This window comes from Clytia hemisphaerica, unplaced genomic scaffold (genome assembly GCF_902728285.1).
Source record: "Clytia hemisphaerica strain Z4C2 unplaced genomic scaffold, Clytia hemisphaerica genome assembly, whole genome shotgun sequence".
Classification (NCBI taxonomy): Eukaryota; Metazoa; Cnidaria; class Hydrozoa; order Leptothecata; family Clytiidae; genus Clytia; species Clytia hemisphaerica.
Genome location: NW_027103907.1, coordinates 1,059,382 through 1,082,987, shown reverse-complemented (window position 1 = coordinate 1,082,987; position 23,606 = coordinate 1,059,382). Strand labels below are relative to the sequence as shown.

Genomic DNA, 23,606 nt, shown 5'->3' with positions numbered 1-23,606 from the left:
GTCTATAAGATCAGAGAAATTTACTCCTCGAACACGACCACGACGTCAGCATGATTACGAGCTTCAAAGGAACTTTGCTAATGACGGTATGAGAGGCTACCAAAGCAACTCTCTTTTTTACAGAAGTGTGAAACCTTGGAATGATCTAGAAGAAGATATTGTTGAATCCTTACAAGTCTTCAAAGAGCGTTTGATAAAAGAAAGGGTGAAAAAACTTTATAAAATGTAAAATCAAAAGTTCTGTTTCATAGGAGGTCAATAGACGTGCGAAATATATTGCTATAAAAAAATAAAAATAAAAAATAAAAAATAAAAAAAATAAAAAATTAGGTTCCCACTTAGGTTCCCCCATCCCACTTTTCCGGTGTTCATTTAGGTTCCCACTTAGGTTCCCCCATCCCACTTTTCAGGTTTTCATTTAGGTTCCCACTTAGGTTCCCCCATCCCACTTTTCAGGTGTTCATTTAGGTTCCCACTTAGGTTCCCCCATCCCACTTTTCAGGTGTTCATTTAGGTTCCCACTTAGGTTCCCCCATCCCACTTTTCAGGTGTTCATTTAGGTTCCCACTTAGGTTCCCCCATCCCACTTTTCAGGTGTTCATTTAGGTTCCCATTTTAGGTTCCCAGGTTCCCCCATCCCACTTATCCGGTATGCCGATCTAAAATGCTTATTTTATCGTAAATATGAATTACGTTTTAAACAACTCATCATCAACATGAAAAATATGAGCAATCTGATTGGCTAAAAACGCGTACATAAATACTGTATTTCATATTGTACGTACCGTTCAAAGCGAAGCTTCGCTATACAAGTATCCTTGCAACAAATTATCAAAAGAGTATGTAAAAATAATGTTTATCGGAACTAAAAAAATACATCCCATATTGTACTCGGTACCGTGGGATAACTATTACATATTTGACATAAAAAATGAATTTGTATTGGAAATGTTTCAAAAAAATTTTAGGTGTCAATTTATTTCAAAACTTGAAGCTAAATAAAAGTTAGGAATTTACAAAAAAAATCATCCTAAAAAGTATTATTTCAGGAGCTATTAACATTAGTTTCAAACCCGAACAGAAACAGCCCCCCCCCCTTGGGTTAAAATAACGGACTGAAACTCGATGAGGAATATCACCCCATACCTTTTATGGCTGGGGATTTCGATTATTTTGTTTTAACGTCAGAAAATTCAGTGGGGATTGGAAAAGTATGAATTTTTTTGTAGTGAGGATTGATTGATTTATTTGATTATTTTCAGTAGGGACAACAAATCGATGATAATTATCCACTGGGGACGATATTTTCTAGGCCAATTTTTCCGAGTGAAGGGTTTCCAGTGTCTGTGAGAAGGGGCTGTTTAAGTATAAGAGGAACTCTTAAGCTAGAATGCTTTTATTAATCAAATAAGACCTTTAATGCTAAAGTTTTTTTAATTAAAGTTTGAGGATTTCTTAGTCATCTAAGAAATCTGGGATGATGAGATGTTTCAAATTGGTTTTTAGTTTGATTTTTGATTATACAGTTAACTTGTGCTTAATGCATGACTCATAAAGATGCTTTCAATTTTGAGTTTTAGCATATTCTTCACAGTAATGCTTAAATTTTATGGTCTAGAATATCCAAGCATTATCTTAAACATGCGATAAAAAGAAGTTAAACTTTTTTTTTCAAAAATCGAAAGATCGAAAGTTTACGCCTGAATTTTAATGTATACTGGGAAATTCTGAAATTTTGACGTGCAGTATATGATTTAAAAAAAAGTTTCTTTGTGATACTTATGAAAATATTTTTTATGAAAACTGCACACCCAGCTAAATCTCAAACTTGCCTTAACAGCTTTACGTTCAAACAGTTATTGAAGAACAACCAGAGACAATAAGCCCTATAACTGTCCCTTGTTCAAAAGAAAAAAAATACAATTTCATTTAAAAGTTATAATCAATTTTTTTGGTATTTTCATTTGCCTGAAACACGATAATTTAAAGAAGCTAACTACTCAAAAAATGTAAACGTGTTTGACTACTTCTACTAAATTGAGCTTATAAAAAATGTAAAACTAAGATATAGAAAAAATTGTTTGATATAAATGTTTAAAAACTGCTCTAATGTCTGGCACTAAAGCTTTAACTCTGGGAATCTAACCTAAGTATATAAAAAAGTTACAAAAATTAAAATATATTTTTGGGGTTTTTAAAAATGGTTGAAAAATAGTTTATGATAAAAATAAGTTGTTTGTTTTTTAAAAGGTTTCTTCGGATAATATATAAGAGGTTGAGGCCTGTCGGAAAATTCTCCCAAAAATTGGTTTAGAATTCAACCTTGGACCTTCGAATCTAATAATATGAGAATTAAAATAAATCATGAAAATAAAATAAACCAACATATAATATAGTGTAAAATAACAGAAGAAAAAAGGTCAAAATTGAAATTTTCACAAGTTTCCTTTCTGACTTTCAGATTTTTGAAGTTTGAAAAATACGTTTTCTACATCGTTGAAGATACTGCGAAGTCAATCGAGCCTATAAATCTCTTTGGAAAACTTGTTTGACTTCTGAAAGAAGAAAACTAACTTTGTGTCAATTGCCTAGTACAGAAAAGATGTTATTTGAAAAATTGAAATTCTTGAAATTCTAAATCGTTGAAAATCTAAAAATTAAGATTTAAAGAAAATTCTCAAACTGTAAATAAATCTTTTCAAAATATTTTTGGTTTATAAAATTTTCTCATGTTTTTAAAAAATATATTTTATAATTTTTCTTTCGACTGAACCAAAATGTTAAAAAACGCTAAATCTAAATAACTATTAACTGAAAGCAACTAAATAACTGGAGTCATCTTATCTTTTATCCGTTTCGTGAAATTCATGTTGTGTCTTTTGAAGGCTGCTTCAGTTACGGCCCATGTAAAGGATTGAGATCTCTCCAGGATAATTTGACCATGTCGATTGCACTATAAAGAAAAGGTAGTGAATTTCAAGATACCAAGAGAATGGGAAAGCAAGGTTCGTTCATAAAAAAACAGTTTTGATTGATTTTTTCAAAGTCTAGCTATAGAAAGTAATCAAAATTGGCTTTGAAAAAACGTCGAGGGGCTATTTTTATCAGGGATATTCTTAGTTACATAGAAATTTTTTTTCACTTAATGGTTTTGAACTCAGGAGCCTCTTTAAGGACCAAAAGTTGAAATTTCACTGATCACACATTGCTTCAAGGTTCATCCCCGGGTTCATCTTAAGTTTAAAAAGAACGTTAAATGAACGTTAAAACATCGTTTAATCCTTACTTCCTCCAGTTTTGCTATGCCTGGTCATTGGTTTGTGAACTCTCAATTGATCTAACGAGTGATGCCAATTCCAACATGAATGACAGAAATATTTGAAACAGATTGGATCACGACAAAAAAAGGGGCCTGGGTTGATGTGACACGTGCTACACATCGAGTCTTCAAGGTATGGGTCGATTTGCACCTGCAGGAAAAAGAGAGATTCATAGATTGAGTTAGCACATAATATTTCAAGTCTAAATACTTAAATATCTACGTTGGAATCTATGTTCAAGGTCTATATATCAAGTTACTAATTTACCTAGGAAGACACGATACTTCAGTGCAAAAAGCCTCTTTTTAATCCGTTTTAGGTGAAAAGTATGGCCGAAAATTTAATTCTTCGAAAATAAGGCTCGATCACAATTCGGGGCTTATGGCTACAAGTAAAGGATTTTCAATCTGTGAAATCTTTCTGATTCATCTTTATTATACATCCTGTTTCAGCGATCTAAGCAGAATAAAAACCATGGGGCGCTTTCAGGTTTTTCATTCGAATTTCTCTAAAGTGATAGTATATAGGGAAAGAGGAAAAGGAACCTCTGCGATCTAAATGTTATAAGGATAATGGTCTTATGATAAGTGTGAAAATTGATTCTAGCCAGATAATAATTCGATTTGGCGCACTCTACCTTTTTGGTGAACTTGGTGGTTCGAATCTCAATGAAGGCGGCTTGAACAGCTTTCATAAAACTTCGGTGGCTGCTGAAAGTGACACGACCAGAACCTTGGATAGAAGAAGAAGAGAAATTACTAGCATAAATTCGCAGCGATTCGCTGGACTTACAGCAGCTTTATCAAAACCCTTTGAAAACAGCCCCATCTTTAGCTATGGGGAAAGCAACGCCCAGAGGAAAATTTTCCAATATTTTATAAACAATTATGAAAGAAATTTTGTCATTGCCAAGCAAAGACCAATTGAACCGAACAAATAAGGAATAATTTTTAGGACCTTTAGAGATATGGTGTGACTAAAACATTATTTTTTCTTTGATAGTATAACACGCTCTGGACATCAAATTGACGTTTAAATGAACGTCTTTTTGACGTTATTGCGTGATGGAAACTTACCAATGGGGTATTTGTGTTTGTCAGTATCGATACCAGCGTAGATGACATTGTCGAATAGATCATTCATTATTTGACACAATGATTCTAAGAAAGTCAATTTTAAATAATGTCAAACAGGCAAAAACACTCTGATACTAGTAAAAGAAACATTAGGAAAAAGGTTGATATTGTATTGACTGTTCCAAATTTTAAGATTACTATAAGTTTCATTATAGTCACTAGAAAAACCCAACAATTACGTTGTGAGAGAGCTTTCACAGAACACGACGGGTATTTCACTCAACTCTTCTCAGCTTAAGACAGCTTTCTTTGGACATTAATTTAACGTTTCAGATGTTGCAATTAAGTGTTGTGCCTATAGGAGAAAACACTTTCATGTGAAACAGGGTTGCCATTTTTAGGGATACTGCTTACCTGCGTTCATCATTCCGTGAAGACCACCAACAAATATGGTTCTGTTTGGGTCCAGCTTTTGTGACGAGATACGAACGAAATTGCTGTCTGTCAATACCCATGGAATGACTTGTACCTAAGGTTGGGAAACGAAGGAAAATTTCAAAATGATTCCAAAGTGAAGTGACCTTCGATAAGGCAGCAGCTGGACCAGTCCATACTAGTTAAAACACTAGTTTGATTCTTTTTGAAAAAAGAAAGTTTACGAAAAATAAAAAGTCTCTATTGGGCTAAAAAAGACTGCAGCTTTTGCTAGGGTGTGAATCAAATATTGCAATTTCAGCTTTTTTGAATATAAGAATTATGAGATGGATGTTACCTCCTTGCATCTCATTCGACGACTTGAGATTTTGAAGTACCAATCACCGCCCGATGAAAAATCATGAGTGCAATTTGCCAACAATGCTTTGACCGATTTCTCATTCTCGAAAAGCAAGTAACAATAACCTGAAGAGAATAGAAAAAGGGAATCTAAATGAACGCAATGGAATTTGACAACTAAAATAAACTTTTCGTGCAGTATGAGTTTCAAAGAATAGCTCTCCTAACGAGTAAAGACAAGTACTACTGAAGAGATCCTAAAAATGCTGTTCTAAGCGTGATGGATACTCCCGAAGAGTAGCTGTAAAGAGAGGAAAGAAATCTGAAACAGTTTCCACGATGACTTGTAAACTTAGTTGAATCCTGTGAAATATGACGAGATTTCTCAAGAAGGCCAAAGTCGGTAGTACTTTAAGCCACTTGCTTAGTACTTTCATAGTAAGTATTAACTTGAGACAGGGGGTACTATATATAATCATTTCAAATTATCAGTGATTCAAATCGATGCTGCCAATCAGGCTTACCTCTTCCTTTGGGTGTGTTTCTATCCGATTTGACTTCTTTGATTGGCCATTCAACTTTGACGGGACCGAAAGGACGAAATGCTTGCTGAAGACCAGCTGAAAAATAAATACATCGTTTGAAATCAAGTATTATCACGAAAGTTAAGATAATAGAAAAAGTAATCGAAGAATGAGATATGTCATGCGGAGAGAAACCTAAAGTCACTAACACGAGATGGCTTCATAACCGTGTAGTTCCAACGAAGATACGATTTTCGAAGAAATGCAGATTGGGTTCGAGAAAAAACCGAACCCTCAATCAATTCGATCTCACAGCGTTGTTTTAGTGTTCATCTAACATTTTAGAATATAATGGACACTAAAAGGACGTGGACGGACGTACTAGGTGGACGTTAGATAGACGTCCTGTAATAATATTTTACCTTCAGTGATGTCCCATGGAACACCACCCAAGAAGATCTTATTGGAATAGATTGGATTCTTGTAATTTCGTGCTGGTAATTGACCGCTCCACGTGTACGTTGGATCATTCGATGCTATGAGACAAGAAAAGTTGAAATTGATTCATTTCTCTCACTCACTTATACATCCCTGTTTCGAATAGTGTTCATTGCATGCTATAAGTACTATAAGGATGTCTCCACACGAAAAGATTTTAGGATCACATGGATGCAAAGAAAGAGCTAATTCAACAAAAGTAGCTCGTTTGTCACCAATAACAATGTAAGACTTAGAAGTATGAAAAAGAAGGGTTGACTTACTGATCTGCATTTGGGCTCTTCTCTCCAATTCCATGATTTCTCTAGAATCACCCAAATATTGATTCATTGTTGCCCAACGAGGATCCATCAACACATTGTCCATACCTTTGGAATATCGAAGGAAGGTCAAAAGATAATATAGATCTATAAACGCATTAAGAAATTAGCAACTGTCATTTGAACGCTTCATACACTTTTGAAAAATCTAAAAGACAAGGTATTTTGTATTCCATTAATTCAGCTAACCGTCAAAGTAGCCTACCTTTACAAAGTGTACAGTTCTATCGATATAGGAGTTCGATACAAGATATTGGAATATCATTTTAATACAAGTTATGTAATAAAATGCTTGCAATTGGAATCTCACCATAATCAGCTGGTGTGTATCCTGGTGGTGGACCAGTCGGCGAAATGGGGCCAGTCAAAGGTGACAAATGAAGACTTCGTCGTGCCATGTCCATTTCATTGTTAGAAGAGATCGGCGACAAGAGGCCGCAATCGGGTGTGGCCGGTGGTGTTGGGGTCAATGGAGAAGGTGCAAATTGATGAGGATAAGAAAGAGGAGTCGGTGCATTGTAACATCCATACTATTGAAAGAAAAAGATGGAATTTGGTTAGGAGTTTTTAAGATGTCAAGTTTAAAAAAAATAACTACAGGACTAGCGTTATCCCTGTTTTGAAAGCTTTCAGAAATTGTTTTGTTCGTGAAAAAGAACAATCAAAATGCCTGTCACTTGGCAATTAGAATACAGGAGGACCTATCCACTTGTTCCTTATTTTACTTAAGGCTTCCGCTTGAAAATGTCAGAAAAGTAGATTTGGTAACCTCTAAAACCCCATTATACGAAGTGCAACTTTTTACTTACAAAGTCTTTTTCAAGAAGCCCAACCAAGGAACTCGTGAAAAAACTAAGATAGATTTTCTTACCGGAGCCAGAGATGAAAGTTGAGCCATTGACAGATTCTCGAATTCCAAGTTGCGTTTGGGACTTGCCGGTCTGGAGAGAGGAGGTGATTGGTAGATGGAAGAGTAGGAATTGTGCTGTTGTTGCGTGCCATAAGGTAATGTTTCTATGTTAACGTTGTTATGGTTATGTTGAATGATGCTCGGGGGTGGGCGGCGGTCAACAGCGCCCTGACTACTGGCGCCACTACTGTTATGACTTGAATTAAGGCTAGAATTGAAGCTTGAATTGAGGCTAGATGTGTTCCCTGAAGAATTGAGGCTTGATGAGTTTAGACTGCTGTTGTTGGAGAAGGGCGGTGGTGAGTGATCTTGAGGCGGTGAGCGGTTTGAGAAAGAGTTAGAAAGTAGGCGTGAGTGGGGCGGTGGAGAGATGTCAGCTTTTTGATGTGGTACGGTTTTCAAAAGTGGGGACATGTCACGTTTTAGTGGAGTTGTCTTGGAGCTGAAAACATCATGTACTGCAACGTTGCTTGGTTGCGGTTGATACTCTGGTGGACTGGAACTAGAACCTCGACGATATTGAGGATAAGGTGGTGATTCTACAACGAAGAAGTGTGAATATTAGAAATGAAAACCAGTGAAATAAATGACTTGGTTTTCCTTGAAACATTATTTAATATCAATAGCTTAACTACTGGTCCTTAGATTTGATGTGAAAGGGTTGTAAGTTGTAAGAATATATTTGGTAACCCAATGATACAGGGGTCGTTTCTATTTCAACCTTGATAAGATTATAAAGGTTTCTTATATTTTGCTTCTCGTACGAAGTTGTTGGAACGTATACATTAAAATTCATCCTACTTTTGGAAAGAGATGCCTGAACAATACCCCAAAAATTGTTTTTGATTGAACCCGCTGTTGAACTCTCATTCTTAATGAATGAGTAGTTATTTGACCCAACTTTCTAAACGATTCTCAATAGATCAGTGAGACAGGGTTATTAAAAAGACTACATATTTTTCAATAAAGGAATCAGAACTTACTGTTGTCTTTTTGGCCAGCAAGAGGATCCAACAAGCGACTCAACCGATGACATAGATCACCGTTGACAAGATCACTGTACAAATCATCTGATGAACTCTATTGTGGAGAAAAAAAAGTTCTATTGAGAGCGATCAGATGCTATACAACTGCAATAATAATTTTCAGTAAAAATGTCAGCATTTGCCTTGAATTCCGTTACTTTTAGCCGGCGAATATTCTTTACCGTAAATTCTATTCATAATTTATGTAAACTATCAATCAAGCAATCATTTTGAACACCAATCCAAAATAATATACCAGAAAATGCGGTGATAAAAATCTTCTCGGAAAATGTTCTCTTCAAAAGAAATAACTACAATCATGGTTTGTAATATTGAGAATTTGGGTTATTTTAACGTTTTTCAAGATTTAAAGTTCCGGCGAGAAAGTCAATTTTGGACTCTTTAATCCAATCGAATATTTCCATTTGGGATGGGTTGGCAGACTTCAAGACTATTTCTGAGCCTTATTGGACTATTCCTAAGTCTAGCGTTAAAACTCTACTCTTCGAACCTACTTTAATTACTTAAAAATTGATTGTGTTTTCAAAACTTCCTGGGGAATTTCTCCCTTTTTTCTCAAATATTATGGCCTTGATTGTAATGCACTATTTAACGTGATCAAACTCTCAGCATTAAATTTGGGCGACTATTTTTATCATAATTTTTTTTACTAGTAGACTATCAACACCCACCCGGAAATGTATTACCGTCCTAGAGCTTAACGAAAACACGCACGTTAGGATCCACGCCCCACTAAGAAATATCGTCCAATGTAAGAAAAAGACACATTTTTAAAAGTACATTCAAAGTTGTTGAAGCCTTCAAGATGTTCTTAACTAATGATCTAAAATTGTTTTTAAAATGTTCCCAATTTCACCATTGGTGGAGGTATTTTACAAAGAAGCTCTAAAACTTGTTCTGAATAATTTGTGCTTCGAAGTCTAATGATTTTATATAGTTTTTTGTTCTTATAAAAAACCTGCACCCTGAGATTTCACCATCGTAAAAAATTTCAAAAAACGAAATCTTCCTACCCATTTACTTTGCGAGCCGTTACTCGATAACATTTAAAAACCTGACAAAAACTAGCTCATAATTTCCTCCCGTTGCCAAAAACCACCAAGTGTAAAATGAACTAAACTGTCAAAACTCAAAAGAACGAGAATGGTTTAAGATTTGCATTATTGGCATGTCTCAAAACAACGTTATAGATGTCAAGATCGTGAAAAAAAAGTTCTTACCATAATATGATTGCGAAGGTTGCTTCAAACTTGTTTGATGTCTGATTCGAATTTTGATTTAAATCAGATTTAAAAGTAGCAGCGACAAATACAGGAGCCAATAAATGCAATGTTAAATGTTTTGTAGAAATGTTTCTTTTCGCAAAAAAATTGTTCTAGTGCAGTCAGTTTTCTCCCTTCTAATTTCTTAACTCCACTCCACTCTGTACACACAACCTTAATATCTCTTAAAAGTTTTTAACATTTTTATATAGCAAACAATACTGCTTATTGTATTCCCAAGTGTATTCAAATGTTGATTTTCCTGTCTTTCTCTTTCGATATTTTTTACAACCAATTCTATGAAATGATTTCTTTAATCATATCCTTTTGGGAGAGGTAATTTAGCTTTTTCAAAATAATGGATTATAGAATGGAATCTTTAATCATTCTATTGTCTTTAATTCTTTTGCACGTATTCCATTGCGAATAGATTTTGGATAAAAGATTTACAATAATTATTCTGCCTAATGTCATAAGAAAAATCGATCGGCGTTCAATGTTGGATAGTATAGAGTATGTAGATCAATTTCTTTACTGTTTTACAATACTTGGTATGGCTTTGGAAGTAAAATATGTTACATGAATTATTTTTAAGATCTGATATGTTGGCCCTTGAGGATTTAGAAATTTATTTCACTGAGCACTGAGATAATTCCTTTTATAAAAATCATTAGACTCAAATTCTTTTAGGAATCATGCTGGAACTTTTTAGTTAACTCTTTAAAAAAAACAAAATTTGAAGAAGACAACATTAATTTTTTCATGATTATTTCTTGGCTCGTGATATTACGAGTCGGTGGAAAAAGAAAAAATGTATTTGTTTTAAAATATAATAAAAAATATTTATTTGCTAAACTAAATGACATCGCTGTTTTAATGACCGGTATGAGGGTTTACTAAAAATTATGAGCCGAATGGTGATGGGGATGAGAAATTCCTTGTTTCTACTGGAAGGGTACTATTTTTTTTGCCTAGGCCAGGTTGTAGCTTGTGCTAACTATAAATGTAAGTTATCATAACCTGATAACAGCTGGTCATAATTTTCTTACGCGCACGGTAAAGTTCTGAAGGTATTTGAAAATTAAGCATCTAAGGAAAATGGTCCTCGCGCAAAGATTTTTACAACAAGAATCTTGTTGTGCACCAGAAAGTCAAAAATTAAATTTTCCTGATATGGCGCCCTATTTTCAAACACAATCACGCAACATTGTTTTCATTCTCAGTCCTTTGAAACGAGCGCGGTCCTTCCGAAATCGAGATTGTATATTCGTCAGATTGTTATGTTTTCACCCATCCCTATAGAGCTTCAGCGTGGTGGGCAGAAAACAATCACAATCTGATCTAAGGTTAATTTATTATTGATATGGGTATTAGACAACCTTCTTGGGCTGCTTACTGAATCATGGTAACTGACTTAACTAATAGCGAGGTTAAGCAAGTGTTTATTTAGACCGTTCACGATATCGTAGGCCTGTACATAAGATTTTACTTGCATGGTTTGTTTTGGCAAGTTATGTACAGGCCTACGGTATCGCACTTTACGGTCAAAATAAACCCTCGCTATTGTAAATCTCGTCGCCGATTTCTTTGAGAAACCGTTGAGATACGCTATTCTCCTTAATCATTTTACAAGAAGAACGTTAGTGAGATTTCGGTAGCAGCCACTAGGGCTCAAACTTGTACCATGATTCACCCTTGTATTGCCAAACCAACTGAGATAAACCTGATTTTAGGTTAACATTCATTATAAAGGTATCTCTTTCCCGCTCTTCCACGCTCATCTCAAATGCAAGTAAGAACCTGGAATATCATCCTATTTAAGAAAATTCGTTGTTGCTTGGATTTGGAAGGCTGTTTTTATTCAGTTAGACCTTTAATTTCCTTCTCTAGACGAAGAAAATCTCTCCTGCTTCGAGTTCCACAATCTTAGGGTTCTTAAAACTGAGTAAGGTAATATGCAACGGCACGAATTTTCAACATCTTATGAAATACAATTTTTCTTGGTTAAAATAATTCTTTATTTATGTACATAAAATTAAGTAGTGATGATAATTAAATATAGTGACACTACTGGATATAGTCAGTGAAGTAGAAAGGAACAAAAAGTTTCTCCTTTACTTGGGTTTCTGAAACTAAGTGACAAAGAAATAAAATAAGACACTTTCTGAACTCAATAAGTGTGCATAAATTTTGTCGGCCCGTCTTTATTGATTATGTTCACTCGTTTTGGAATAAAGACCGGTGCGAGAACGACTTGCGTTTAACCAGGACAGGCGTTCTAAAGGCCGATAATGTAGGGAATAGGAATTTTAGCTTAAAAGAGCCAGTCTAGAAATTTTATCAACTCAGATACTAGTCTTTTCATTAAGACATGGTCGATTCAAAAAACTTAAATTCTCACGTTGTTTTTTTTTCACTGTCTAAGTTCTATTGAAAATTTTGAACCTTACCCGGAGACGAATTCGATTGCCTTCAACATAAATTTACATCCCTATTTCAGAAGCCTGAAGAAAAGTTTTTGATTGAGGGTTGAACTGGAGGGGTGAAATACCACAGTTGGAGGAAAATTTGCTCGTTATTCAAAATTTTATTATCTGCTGATATACCAATTAGAGTTTCTAAAAAATGTGTTTGTTTTTTTCAAATTCGAATAAAGGTTTAACGGAGCAGTTTCAATCCATTGGCGAGGAGAGCTTAGCGTATTTCTAAAGTCTGTTCACGATAAGTGTGCACTCTTTTTTCTTTTACCTATAACTTTTGAAGGAATTCTTCAATCTTTAAAAGTTTGGTATCGTTGGAGAGATATTTGTGAGTGGAACAATTTGAAATAAAAAAATCTTTAAAAAAATTCTAAAAACGAAGATGAAAATGAAGAAGAAAAAAATGAAGATCTTGTAGAAAAGTGCTATAACTTTCATTTTCACTGGAGAGATTCTTTGATCTTAGGAGATCATCACTGTAAAAAAATTTTACTAAAATATTTATTCAATATATAGTTATGATACAAAGTTAATAAGTGGTTGACCCCAAAAAACAGCAGAAAACAGCGTTTTTAGACGTCAATCAGCTTATAACTTTGCTTGATATCTATTGATTGAATGATTATTTTTGAGAAATTTTTTCACAGTGATAATGTTCGATAATCAAGGATTCACTTCAGTGAAAATGATAGTTATAGCACCTTTCTACAAGATCTTCATTTTTTTCTTCTTCATTTTCATCTTTGTTTTTAGAATTTATTTAAAGATTTTTTATTTCAAATTGTTCCACTCACTAATATCTTTCCAATGATACCAAATTTGTAAAGATTGAAGAATTCCTTCAAAAGTTATAGGTAAATGAAAAAAGAGTGCACACTTATCGTGAATAGACTTTAATAAACTTAAAACTTTGGGCTACCTGGTGACGGACATGGGTACTCGAAACTTAATTTCACACATTATCACGATATAATAAGTACAAAAGATCTATTCACTCTTCTTTGTTGTCGATTTTGATTGTTTCTCCTTAGCTTCTGATAAAGCTTTTTTGATCAGTGTTTTTAATTCAGCATTAGTAGTGTCTTTACTGGCATCCCGACCAAATAAAAAACGGCTTCCTGGACCACGTAACAAAATTCCAGGGCCTGCTTCTTTCTTTTGGCTCTCTTTTGCATCTCTGCCGAATAAGAACCGACTTCCAGGGCCCCTCAGTAAGATTCCGGGTCCTGCTTCTTTCTTTTCTTTGCTTGATTCTTCATTTGATTTTTCTTTCTTTTCCTTTTGGTCACGGCCAAACAAAAACCGACTACCTGGACCACGAAGTAAAATTCCAGGACCAGCCTCTTTCTTGGTTTTATCTTCACCTTCAACCATTCTACCAAACAGGAATCTTGATCCTGGGCCTCGTAAAAGAATTCCAGGGCCTTCACGCTTTCGACCGAACATAAATCGTGATCCAGGACCTCTTAGAAGGATTCCAGGGCCAGATTTTTCACGTTTCTTTTTCATTCCTGCTTCTTCCTCTTCCTCCTCCTCTTCCAGAGCCTCTTCAAGTTCTTTCTCGTCGACAGCATCAATGCTACCGTCTGGTTCTTCAACCAAAACAAGCTCCTTCTTTCCATTGATGTCAGTACTATAAATCGAGGCTTTGCCGTCAGACCCTTGGACTAGAGTATCGGTACTGCGCTTTCTAGTCTCCTTGTCGTATGTATCTTTGTTGATGAACATTCGTCCTTTAGAACCTTTGATGATCGTGTCTTTTTCGAGAACATTTCCGTTCTCATCCACAACAGCTTCGGTGTAAATAACGGCCGGTTCTATATCTTCTTCTGGTTGAACTTCTTTCTTAACAGAAGCATCTGCGAAAGAAATGTTCGAGATATAATTAACTTTTTCACAGTATCTAATTGCATCTGATGCTCAGAAATGACCAGCATTCCAATATTTTGTAAATAACTTTTAGAGCAATGATTTTGTAAAGAAGCAAATATTGTCTGATCCTAAAAATTTGAGTGATCCTGGGAATTTTTGTGAGATTGTTTTTCTACTTAGTTGTAAAAGAAATTGTTACCTTTTTTGACAATAGATGCTGCCTCACAAACAATGAATGATAAACACAGCACTGCCAGCAAAGAACGCATTGTTTTGTTGTTTTTATTATGTCTACACTGCGAATGAAAGAGGAGTATTTTTAGTCAAAATTTTCTGCAAGCTACATTCTAAACCTCCGGAAAGGAGGGGAATTGACGGCCCACAGGGACGTGCCGCTGATGACGATCATTTAGACCCTATATAAAAATTTGGTTTTTGTCAAATGTAAGCATTTATGATTTTTCAAAATCCACCTCGAAAGGTGGAAGAAAGGATAAAAAACTAAATTTGCGTCTCTGGAAGATATTTCCGAACCTTGAAAAAGGGACATTGAGCTCAATCCTTTTGACCTGGCTAATATCATATTTCTACTACAAACTAAATTATAATAAGAGCAGTTAGAATTACGTTCGTAGTTTCTTATTTATCTAAAAAAGCTAACAAAATAACACATGTTAAGCTCAAGTTAATAACATTCAAACCTCAAGAACTTCAATGACAAAAGTGGCAAGCCGATAAATCAACGCAGTGGCGAAACTAAAAATCAACAAAAATGACAAACTAAAAAACCAAGAATTCCAAAACCAACACCTTACAATTGACAACCGACAAATAAAACAAATTTACAAATTTAGCGTAGAAAAGACCAGTAATTTAATCTAAAAACATTGAGAAATAAATGGAGTACGGCTAGATGAATATCAAAGTCTTGAAAAGTCCGTACAAATTTTTAAAATACAAACTTCTTCTTTTAAAATGAAAACGATTCCACCAAAAAATAAAAGCTTATCAGATTGTATTTGGAAAAAACATACGTCTGATTACATAATTGAAAAATGCGTTATTCAAATATTTTCAATAAATGAAATGTCGCCACCACCCAGCCGAAAAGGAGCAACGTTTATATATAACGTACACGGTTGGAAAGTCAGATGGACCTTATCGGCCCTTTATACGCCGGTGCTTATTGGCGTTATTTTTCGTTGCATGCGCAATAAGGGGACGGCGTAAAGGCCTGTAAAGGATTGGAATAAAATTGGAGCCGCCCTAAAAATGGGAAAAACTGAAGCTTTAGTGTAATAAGGGCTGGCGTAAAAGAGGTTGGCGCTAAGTAAGGGCTGGTGTAAGAAGGGCTTTTAAGATAGAATGAAAAAAAGAAAATCTTCACCTTATTCCTTATTCCTTAGTTACTAGGTAACTGAAAAATGGCCCCAAAAACAATAATATACTTTTTTTCTTCGATGGGAAAAAAGTAAGCATAACAATGGGACAAGCTGGAGTTTTTACAAGCTCTTATTCGATTTGGTTGGTCGTTAACATGTAGTAAAAATAATTTTGTTACTTTTTCTAAAGAACGCGTCATCTCTATTACTTCAAATGACCAATTAGTGAAGTATCTTATAAAAACTCCAGCTCATCCCGTACGAATGGAGAAAAAAGGATGGAGAAAATATTTATTTCGAAGACTTATTCTGACGAAACAAATGTTCTGTCGCTACTAATATTCTCATCATGATAATCCTTTTATTCTTCATCCGATAGTTTTGCTGCATTTTCGCTGCATCTTCCCAACTTACAAAATTTTGCCAGTGAGGTGAATTTCTAGTGATGTTACTCACTGGGGTAGACTCAAAAAAGGCTTAATTTTCATGAGCTCTTAATTCTAATTTTCTCATTTTTGACGTAAACTTGGATTTTAGATAGATGAACACTCAAACCACCATAGTTTCTTTTGAAGGCTCAATTTCAAGTACTTAACAAGGTTGTATGGTACTTTTTAATTTTGAGAAGATTTAAATATTAATGAAAGTTGATTAAATTGTAGACGATATAAGTTAGAGTTCGTTGGGGATATGTCTATGATTCCAATTAATTAAGAAACTTTCATAAAACTATAAAATTATATTTTTTATAAATCCCCACATATCCTTAACTGGCTGAAGAATCTTTACCAAATCGCCAATATTGTTTTAAGACCTTTGGGAAAAGTTAAACCGAAAAAGTTTTCAATCTCCAGTCCAATATGCATGTCAAAGGTTGGACGATCTCTTTTGCAGGAAATCAAGCAAAATAGTATAACTATCACTGTGCAAGGCTAAATCTCATTTTTAACTACATTCTGGTAGCAAAAGGGAGTGGTAATGTGTTTATCTGCATTACAAAATTCCTGTTTATTACACGGTCTTATTTTTATAAGAATGGTGTAAATCCATTTCATCATGGATATTCTTAACTTTTTGGAGAAAATCATCCTAAAATATTCTTACAGCATTCTTAGGTTAGGATCCTAATTCAGACTAGATTTAATATTTAGTACATTACGTCTCAAGCATAAAAGCATACCCCTTACTTGGGGGTAATTGACAATTCATAATTGAAAATGCTCTAAAAATGGCATTCTTAGCTTGAGTAGCAAAATTCCGTGATGATGATATTCTTAGCATTATTCTTAATATTTGGCCATTTTCACCATGGACATTCTTATAAAGTCTATTCTTATAGAAAAGGCCTCTATGTTATCAAAACAGCAGATTTTCAACAGATTTAAAAACAAAGATTTTAAAAATGAACAACAAGTGAAAAAGCCACTAAAGATTTAAATCTAGTATTTGTGTTTTAAAGCAAGAATTTGAAACTTCTGAGAATATGGTCTGGAGGTCAATAAACCCCTCCCAAATTGAAATACTCGAATAAATTTATCAATTAGCCCAAAAGCAACTTTCTCGTCCGAGCTCCAAATTTCGAAAAAAGAGGAAATAAGCTAAATTCTGTATGAATTTTGACCATGATTGTACCAAAGGCTAAATTTTGGGGCTGATCTATATATAAGAACCACGGCCACTGGCGTTTTAGCAGGAAACAATAACGTTCTATTTCATATCTATCGGCAGTCAGGGATATGTTCAAATTAGCGGATAGTTGGTTTTAGCCTATTTGAGTTATTTAGACAATAGTATATTATATTATTGGTACGGGTAGAAATATACCCTTATAGTGCAGCATTGGTCAAAACATACCCTTACGGTGCACTGGTGGAACATAAAAAACCGACTGTTAAGTAGCGCACGTCTGGGAAGTCCTTACCATCCCTCCAGACCCTGATCCACGAAATTATAGCCCACTAGTGCCTATCCTAAATCCAATTTTTGTAAAAACGGAATAGGTTGAAGGTAAAAATGTCTAAGATGGTTAGAATCCAAAATAGCACCAGCCTGACTTCACTTGAACTGAACTTCTGAACGATCAACAACACGAGGGTCAGCCAAACAAGTCTACTATAAAATGAATAAAGCATTAATGTAAAACTTTTGAGATGTAAATAAACGGACAAAATATAAATTAAATTGATCCTTTTTCTCTGGAAGAGTGTATTAAAGTCATTCATCGGATCCAAATATGTTTAAAAATTCTTGGAAAACTTTCTCGATTTCTCAATATAGTAATTTCGTGCTTACACTATCATAAAAACAGTCTGGTCATATCCTTTCCATCACCAAGACATATCATTAATAAAAAATAGGGTGTGTCCCCTTCCTAAAATTTAAAACCGGATGCTTTTAAAACTGCTTCAACATTTTATATCCGCATAGAATTCCCTATCGAGCTGGAAACCAAATTTCATTTTATAAGCCCAGTCGATACCAAAGGAAGCAAAAGAAAAACTGATGAAAAAAAATGAACATTAAACTTGAATTGATGGCCTTTGGCTTTGAAGAAGTCTCAAAGCATCCTGCTGTCATTTCTGGCTTACTTAATATGTTTTAACTTATTTAATTGAAATTGCTATATAAAGAACAGCGAAAGCTTGAAAAGGACTTTTTAGAAAAACATATAATGAAAAATGAGTAAATTTGACAGCGAATAAACTGTTGGTTCATTAGCGATAATGGCTTAAGCTTTTAACGAAAATCCAAACATATGATCGACATTTACTTTTTCATAGCAAAGAAATTAAGTAACCTGACCAGCAAGCCTTATGGTAGAAGGAAATGAATTTTTAAATATATTTTCCCTAGCACTAATAACGGATGGGAAATACACATTTTTTTATAAGAATATCCAAAATTTTTGAAGCATAACGACGTTCTTTACTTTTTGAGTTTTAAGGCTAAAAATGTTCTTAAACATTTTTGGAAAGCAGGATAGTTGGACTTTCCAGAATGGGCTTACTTTTGTGAATCGGTTTAATATATCAAAAGTTATGACAGAAAGCGTAAAACTGTTATTTCGACAAAAAAACACAAGACGTGCTGGGAATAAAAGTTCTGGACAAAAGGGGTGGTAAAGGTTAAAAAGTTCTCAATTTCACCATTGGGAGTATTTGTGTTCAATCCTTTAAGAAATCGGAAATCCTTTAAGAAATTTTCTCCAAAGCCTTAAAATGTTGCTTACTTGTTTTTAATATCTTGGCCATCGAAGCCTCGTGCTCTTATAAAGTTTGCTCTTATAAAAAAACGTGTATAAAAGACGGGATAGGAAACAGAAAAGCATAAAACATTATTTTAATTGTAAGCCATATACCCAAAACTTGGTGGTTGGTACGTGGGATTATTTCTATCCCATTCCATGAGATTTCGAAAGACCTTTGCTTTGAACTAAATTAAGACACAAAAAACACATCAAAATGAAAAGATGAAAAGAATAAAAATGAAATCGACATCGTAATAGAATTATTACAACTAAGTAAATGGAACAAGCAGTAGGGGAGGAGAAAAACAAATACTTTTGAATTTTTATGGGTAGGGAAAACTACTCCCTTTGTATTTAGTCGGTCTTAATTTCTGTTCCATTTAGAAAAAATATTTGTTCTCCTTTTTCGTCTCGTTTGAATTTATCCATGCTAACTTAGGAGATAACTCGGATGCTCATTTAAAATGCTTTATCATGTTACAACATTCCTTTCCCCCCGGTGTCTTGATCATTTTCCTTTTTCAGTTTCACGAGTATAAAACTTCTTTTCTTCAAGCTCGTATCTCTTACTACAACTTTATACAAATATTATTATACGTAATCAATCAATGCATGAAAACACCCCTGTATTAGAGCCCCGGTGAAACTTTTTTCCTCAATGAGAATGAAAATTCCTATTGAAATTCCAATGAGGATAAATATTCTATTGTTCCAAGCTTAAAAAATCCAGTGGGGATTGTTTTGGAGTATAATTTTTAAACATTGAATTTTGAATGGGGATGAAATGAAAGACAATTTCCCAGTAGGGCTAAAATTCCAGAGTTTTTTTCTACCGGGGACGAAAGATACCATCCTTCTAACCCTACCCTTGTTCTAACCGTATCCGTATTCTTCATTGTCTTTCTTTTCAAACACCCTTATCTCACAAGCCAGCCTTTTCCCAAAAACTTTTATCGAAATCCCTGAATAGAAATTTGATCGTCCCTAGAAAAAAACACCCCTGTCTCACAGCCCCGGTGGAACGTTTCACCTCAGAGGTGATAAAGAATCCTATTGAAATCCCAATGGGGGTAAGAATTTTAAAAAATCTAGTGGGGATGGGTTTGGAGTGCAATTTTTAAACACTGAATTTCGAATAGGGATGCAAACAAAAACCGATTTCCAAGTGGGGCTGAAATTGTAGGATACCTTATCGGGGAAAACTTCGTCGGGGAAAAGTGACGAAATTTTGGCCAAATGACGAATATTTTACCCTGACGAAAATCTCCCCGGTCTTAATGCGTTTACCAACTACCAGCAAGTGACGAATATTTTTCCCCGACGAAAATTTTTCCCGACGAAAATTTTCCCCGACGAAGTTTTCCCCCATCAGGTATTTTCCCACCGGGGACGAACTAACTTTTGTCCAAATTTTCCCATGGAAGAAGTCCCACCAGATCTGTGACACAGAGATGTTTCCAAAATTTTGAAAATTAAAAATATGCACCATAAACTGTTGCTTAATTTTATTGCAGCCAGTCAGAGTAAAAATTTTTGTTTATAATAATTGCATTGACAGGTTGTATTTCGAAGAAATCAAAAAAAATTATGCCCACAGTATCTCTTACACCTTCTCCATATCAACTCTTGGCAAGATTTTCAATTTCAAATCCTTCCATTTATCACAACCAGGGAAATCTTCATCTGATCATATTGTCTTTAATTCAAAAGAAGTGTATGAGTGTCAATACAAAATATTTCTGTATCAATTATTGATTTTTCTTACTTCTTCTTACTTACTAACTATTGCAATGAAAAATAGGTGGGTGGATATAAATAGCTACGCCCTTGTAGAATAACAAACACAAGGGTGTGTTGTTTTCAAACTATGTTCGATGTTTTTTGCTTCACTTTACCTTGTTTACACCAAAAATGGGCGTTGGGTGAAGAATCGATTCAGATTGATACAGAAATACAAAAATATTCCCGTACGAGCAAAAATAAAATAATCTCATAACAGATCATCCATTCTACACCATTGAGTTTCAAGCCCGAAGAGCTAGAGGCGAAACTTTAACCCTTCTCAGGCAAGAGAAATTGAAGAAAGAAATTTTCATTTCCCATCAAGGAGTCTTGCCTCTAGCTCTTCTGGCTTGAAACTCAATGTTCTACACGCACCACACTCTGTTCTAATTTCTGATGTTTATGTTTACGATTGAATTTTAATCCTGATACTATTGATTGTGCTGCAAATCACCATGCTCTTCAATTACGTAATATTCTTCCAGAATAGACCTTTCCATGGTGATTAACTCCCAGCAGATTTTATTACAACTACTTTCTATTCATAAAAAGATCATTTAATTTATCAAGGGACATGGTCACCATGGTAATTGTTTGAATCCGAGGCTAGTGATGTTCGTGATGTAATTTATGAAAAGATCTATCTTAAGTAGAGAGCTGTCCGTCTCGATTGGTTGGTGATTTGCTTATTTTTCTTACAACAATCAATATGATCATAAAAGTGATAATCAGGACCCTGCGAAGGCTGTTCAAAATTGGTTTTGGAATCCTTTCTAGTTATTTCATTATAATGGTGCTATAATTGGAAAGAACCCTAAAAATCTTTAAGGATATGATATTTTGTTGATGTGATGCTTTTATTCATCAATAGAGTGCTTAACCAACCGAAATCAGAAGCGTGATCGAAAAATTTTCAACCAGGCCTTGAGGAACCACCCTAAAAGTGGAGGTGGGATAGAATGCGATAGAATTCGCTATGAATTGGAGAAAAAGTCTATTTTGCTCAAAAGAGTGGGGAGGCTTCAGCCTCCATAGCCTCCACGCTTCCGCAGGGCCTGTCAACTTAGGATTTAATAAGACATTATTATTGTTAATACAATAATCTTTCATAAAAAATATGATAAAAAGTCGCATTATGCACATATAAACTTCGAGCTGGCTATGTTAAAAATTTAAATTTGCAAACTCTCTAGCAATAATATCAAAACACTTTTGCATTATCCTCAAATGGTATAGATCAATAAGTTCTTGTTCTGTATTGTATGCTTCAGAACTTCTTCTCTTTCTATAAAGCAATAATTTCGATTTGAAATTTATCTGTATCGATCTATCCTTGGTTATGAAAGTTGATTTTCGAGTCCTTCTTGTTGGCGAGATTCTGCCAAAACAAGTGAAACCTTTCGGACAGATTGTTACTTTGACGTTTTTATCTTTAGTACGCGAGCATCCATGACAAATGATGTTTTTGTCTTTAGGGCAACATTTCGGATATGTTGAAAGACCTTGTGGAGCACTCCGATTAGACGAAGTAGAACTTGATTGAAAACAATCCAAAGAAAGCTTATCATTGCCATCATCTTCCTCGAAAACTATATCATCTGTATAATGTGTTTGATTGGTTGGGCAATTTCTTCTGGATAATTCACACCTTGTCATATAAGGATTCTCAAAACAACTTGTATACAGATTTATACTTCTAGAAATACGTCCCAAATCGGTAAAATGCCATTGATGTGGAGATGACATTTCAATATTGAACTTAATGTTGCCCTTCGTTTTCGAAAACTTTGCACCTTTGAATGGTGTAAACAACGATGAAGAGCTCGAATTTGCTACGTTGGTTACATCTAGCGTGTAATCCCCAGTATTGGTTCTGCAGAATCTTGCAACGACTTCGATTTTATTGTTCTCCAACAAAACTTTGCTGGCACACTGTGTTCCCTATAAGAAATACAGTTATTGAAAAATTGATGACAAAAGAACCTGATAAAGCCTTAGACAAAAATATTCATCTTATACTTCAGACCCTCTGTATCAAAATCACCCAGCCTTATCAATGTCCCTTAAATTTCTAACTGTAAAAGATAAGTTACCTTTTGAATAATATAAGCACTTGTTGCTAACCATATTGAAATGAAAATTGACGGTTTGATGATTACCCAAAACATATCTTTAACACTTTTCACGGTCGTCCAACCATTGAATGTCAGATACTATGAATGTTGATAACCTCTTGATTTCGAATAATCGATTTTAAGATAATGAAAGCCAGTACCAAAAGTTGCCTACTCCCATCATCACATTTAATCTTCTAGCTGAACTACCTCAATGGAATGGAAAACCCGAATGAATTTTTTCCTAAAATATCGAAAATATAACAGTGCATAATATATTGAGATAAAATTAGCTTTCAAATGATGTGGATAATTTCCCAAATAGTTAAAGCAATTATTCTCAGATTAAGAGGTATTTTGATGAGATTCATTTTTAACCAGTTTTTGTGGATTAACAAAGATTCGTTTGCATTTGAAAATATGTAACTTGTTTACGACTTGTTGCAAGCTGGATTCTGATTAAAACTTCCTTACTTTGTTACCAGTTCCTAGTTTTGTTTCTTAGGACCTTTTTCCAATGAAGTATTCAGTCAATATGTTTAATAGCTTGAAGAAGGGTTGATAAAAATTGCACCGTTCCAACAATGATGCATTCTAACCACAGAGACAATTAAAATTCTGAAGAGAAAATTCTGAATCGCGTCATGGGGAAAAATTCAATCCAATAGGAAAAGTTCAATTATTTTCAAAAAGTTGTTTATCAGTTTATCCAATTACCTTGAAACCACAATGTGTCTTTACATCCAGACATCATCCTCTCTGAAAATGGTGCAGAGTTTCGATGTAAAATTTTGTCGTTCTGAAGGTCAAACTCTGCATCCAGTCCAGTTTAATGAAAATCACTGGGATGCTCCAAAAGTTCTTGTTACCAATTTTCCCCAGTTCATATCATAATATAGAGGGAAATTTCCAACTTTTTGATGCTTTTCTATTAGAGATGATATTGTTGTACTCTTGATTATCGTTCCAACCGGCACCAGCTCAAAACCACTTTCCATT

The 23,606-nt window shown here is 34.5% G+C and overlaps 2 protein-coding genes across 2 annotated transcripts; both read right to left on the bottom strand.

Annotated features, from left to right (window-relative positions):
* Positions 1 to 1,936: 1,936 nt before the first annotated feature.
* On the bottom strand, positions 1,937 to 9,905 carry LOC136809076 (cytoplasmic polyadenylation element-binding protein 1-like). The gene is made up of 13 exons (XM_067065654.1): positions 9,689 to 9,905; positions 8,406 to 8,502; positions 7,384 to 7,961; positions 6,823 to 7,042; positions 6,456 to 6,560; positions 6,117 to 6,230; positions 5,695 to 5,790; positions 5,169 to 5,296; positions 4,811 to 4,925; positions 4,397 to 4,480; positions 3,958 to 4,052; positions 3,287 to 3,470; positions 1,937 to 2,953 (listed from the first exon to the last, which is right to left on the bottom strand). The coding sequence occupies exons 1-13, from the start codon at positions 9,689 to 9,691 to the stop codon at positions 2,892 to 2,894; spliced, it is 1,881 nt and encodes a 626-aa protein (XP_066921755.1). The 5' UTR covers positions 9,692 to 9,905; the 3' UTR covers positions 1,937 to 2,891.
* Positions 9,906 to 13,180: 3,275 nt separating this feature from the next.
* Positions 13,181 to 14,374, bottom strand: LOC136809074 (uncharacterized). The gene is made up of 2 exons (XM_067065653.1): positions 14,282 to 14,374; positions 13,181 to 14,069 (listed from the first exon to the last, which is right to left on the bottom strand). The coding sequence occupies exons 1-2, from the start codon at positions 14,349 to 14,351 to the stop codon at positions 13,198 to 13,200; spliced, it is 942 nt and encodes a 313-aa protein (XP_066921754.1). The 5' UTR covers positions 14,352 to 14,374; the 3' UTR covers positions 13,181 to 13,197.
* Positions 14,375 to 23,606: the final 9,232 nt, after the last annotated feature.

Excerpts from the sequence above, each read along its gene's own strand:
- LOC136809076 (XM_067065654.1), bottom strand. Across the intron at positions 5,297-5,694 it reads AAACACACCCAAAGGAAGAG|GTTATTGTTACTTGCTTTTC; the intron begins GTAAGCCTGATT and ends TATTCTCTTCAG. Across the intron at positions 4,053-4,396 it reads CAAACACAAATACCCCATTG|GTTCTGGTCGTGTCACTTTC; the intron begins GTAAGTTTCCAT and ends CTTCTATCCAAG.
- LOC136809074 (XM_067065653.1), bottom strand. The coding sequence starts at position 14,351 with ATGCGTTCTTTGCTGGCAGTGCTGTGTTTATCATTCATTGTTTGTGAG. Across the intron at positions 14,070-14,281 it reads AGCATCTATTGTCAAAAAAG|ATGCTTCTGTTAAGAAAGAA; the intron begins GTAACAATTTCT and ends TTTCTTTCGCAG.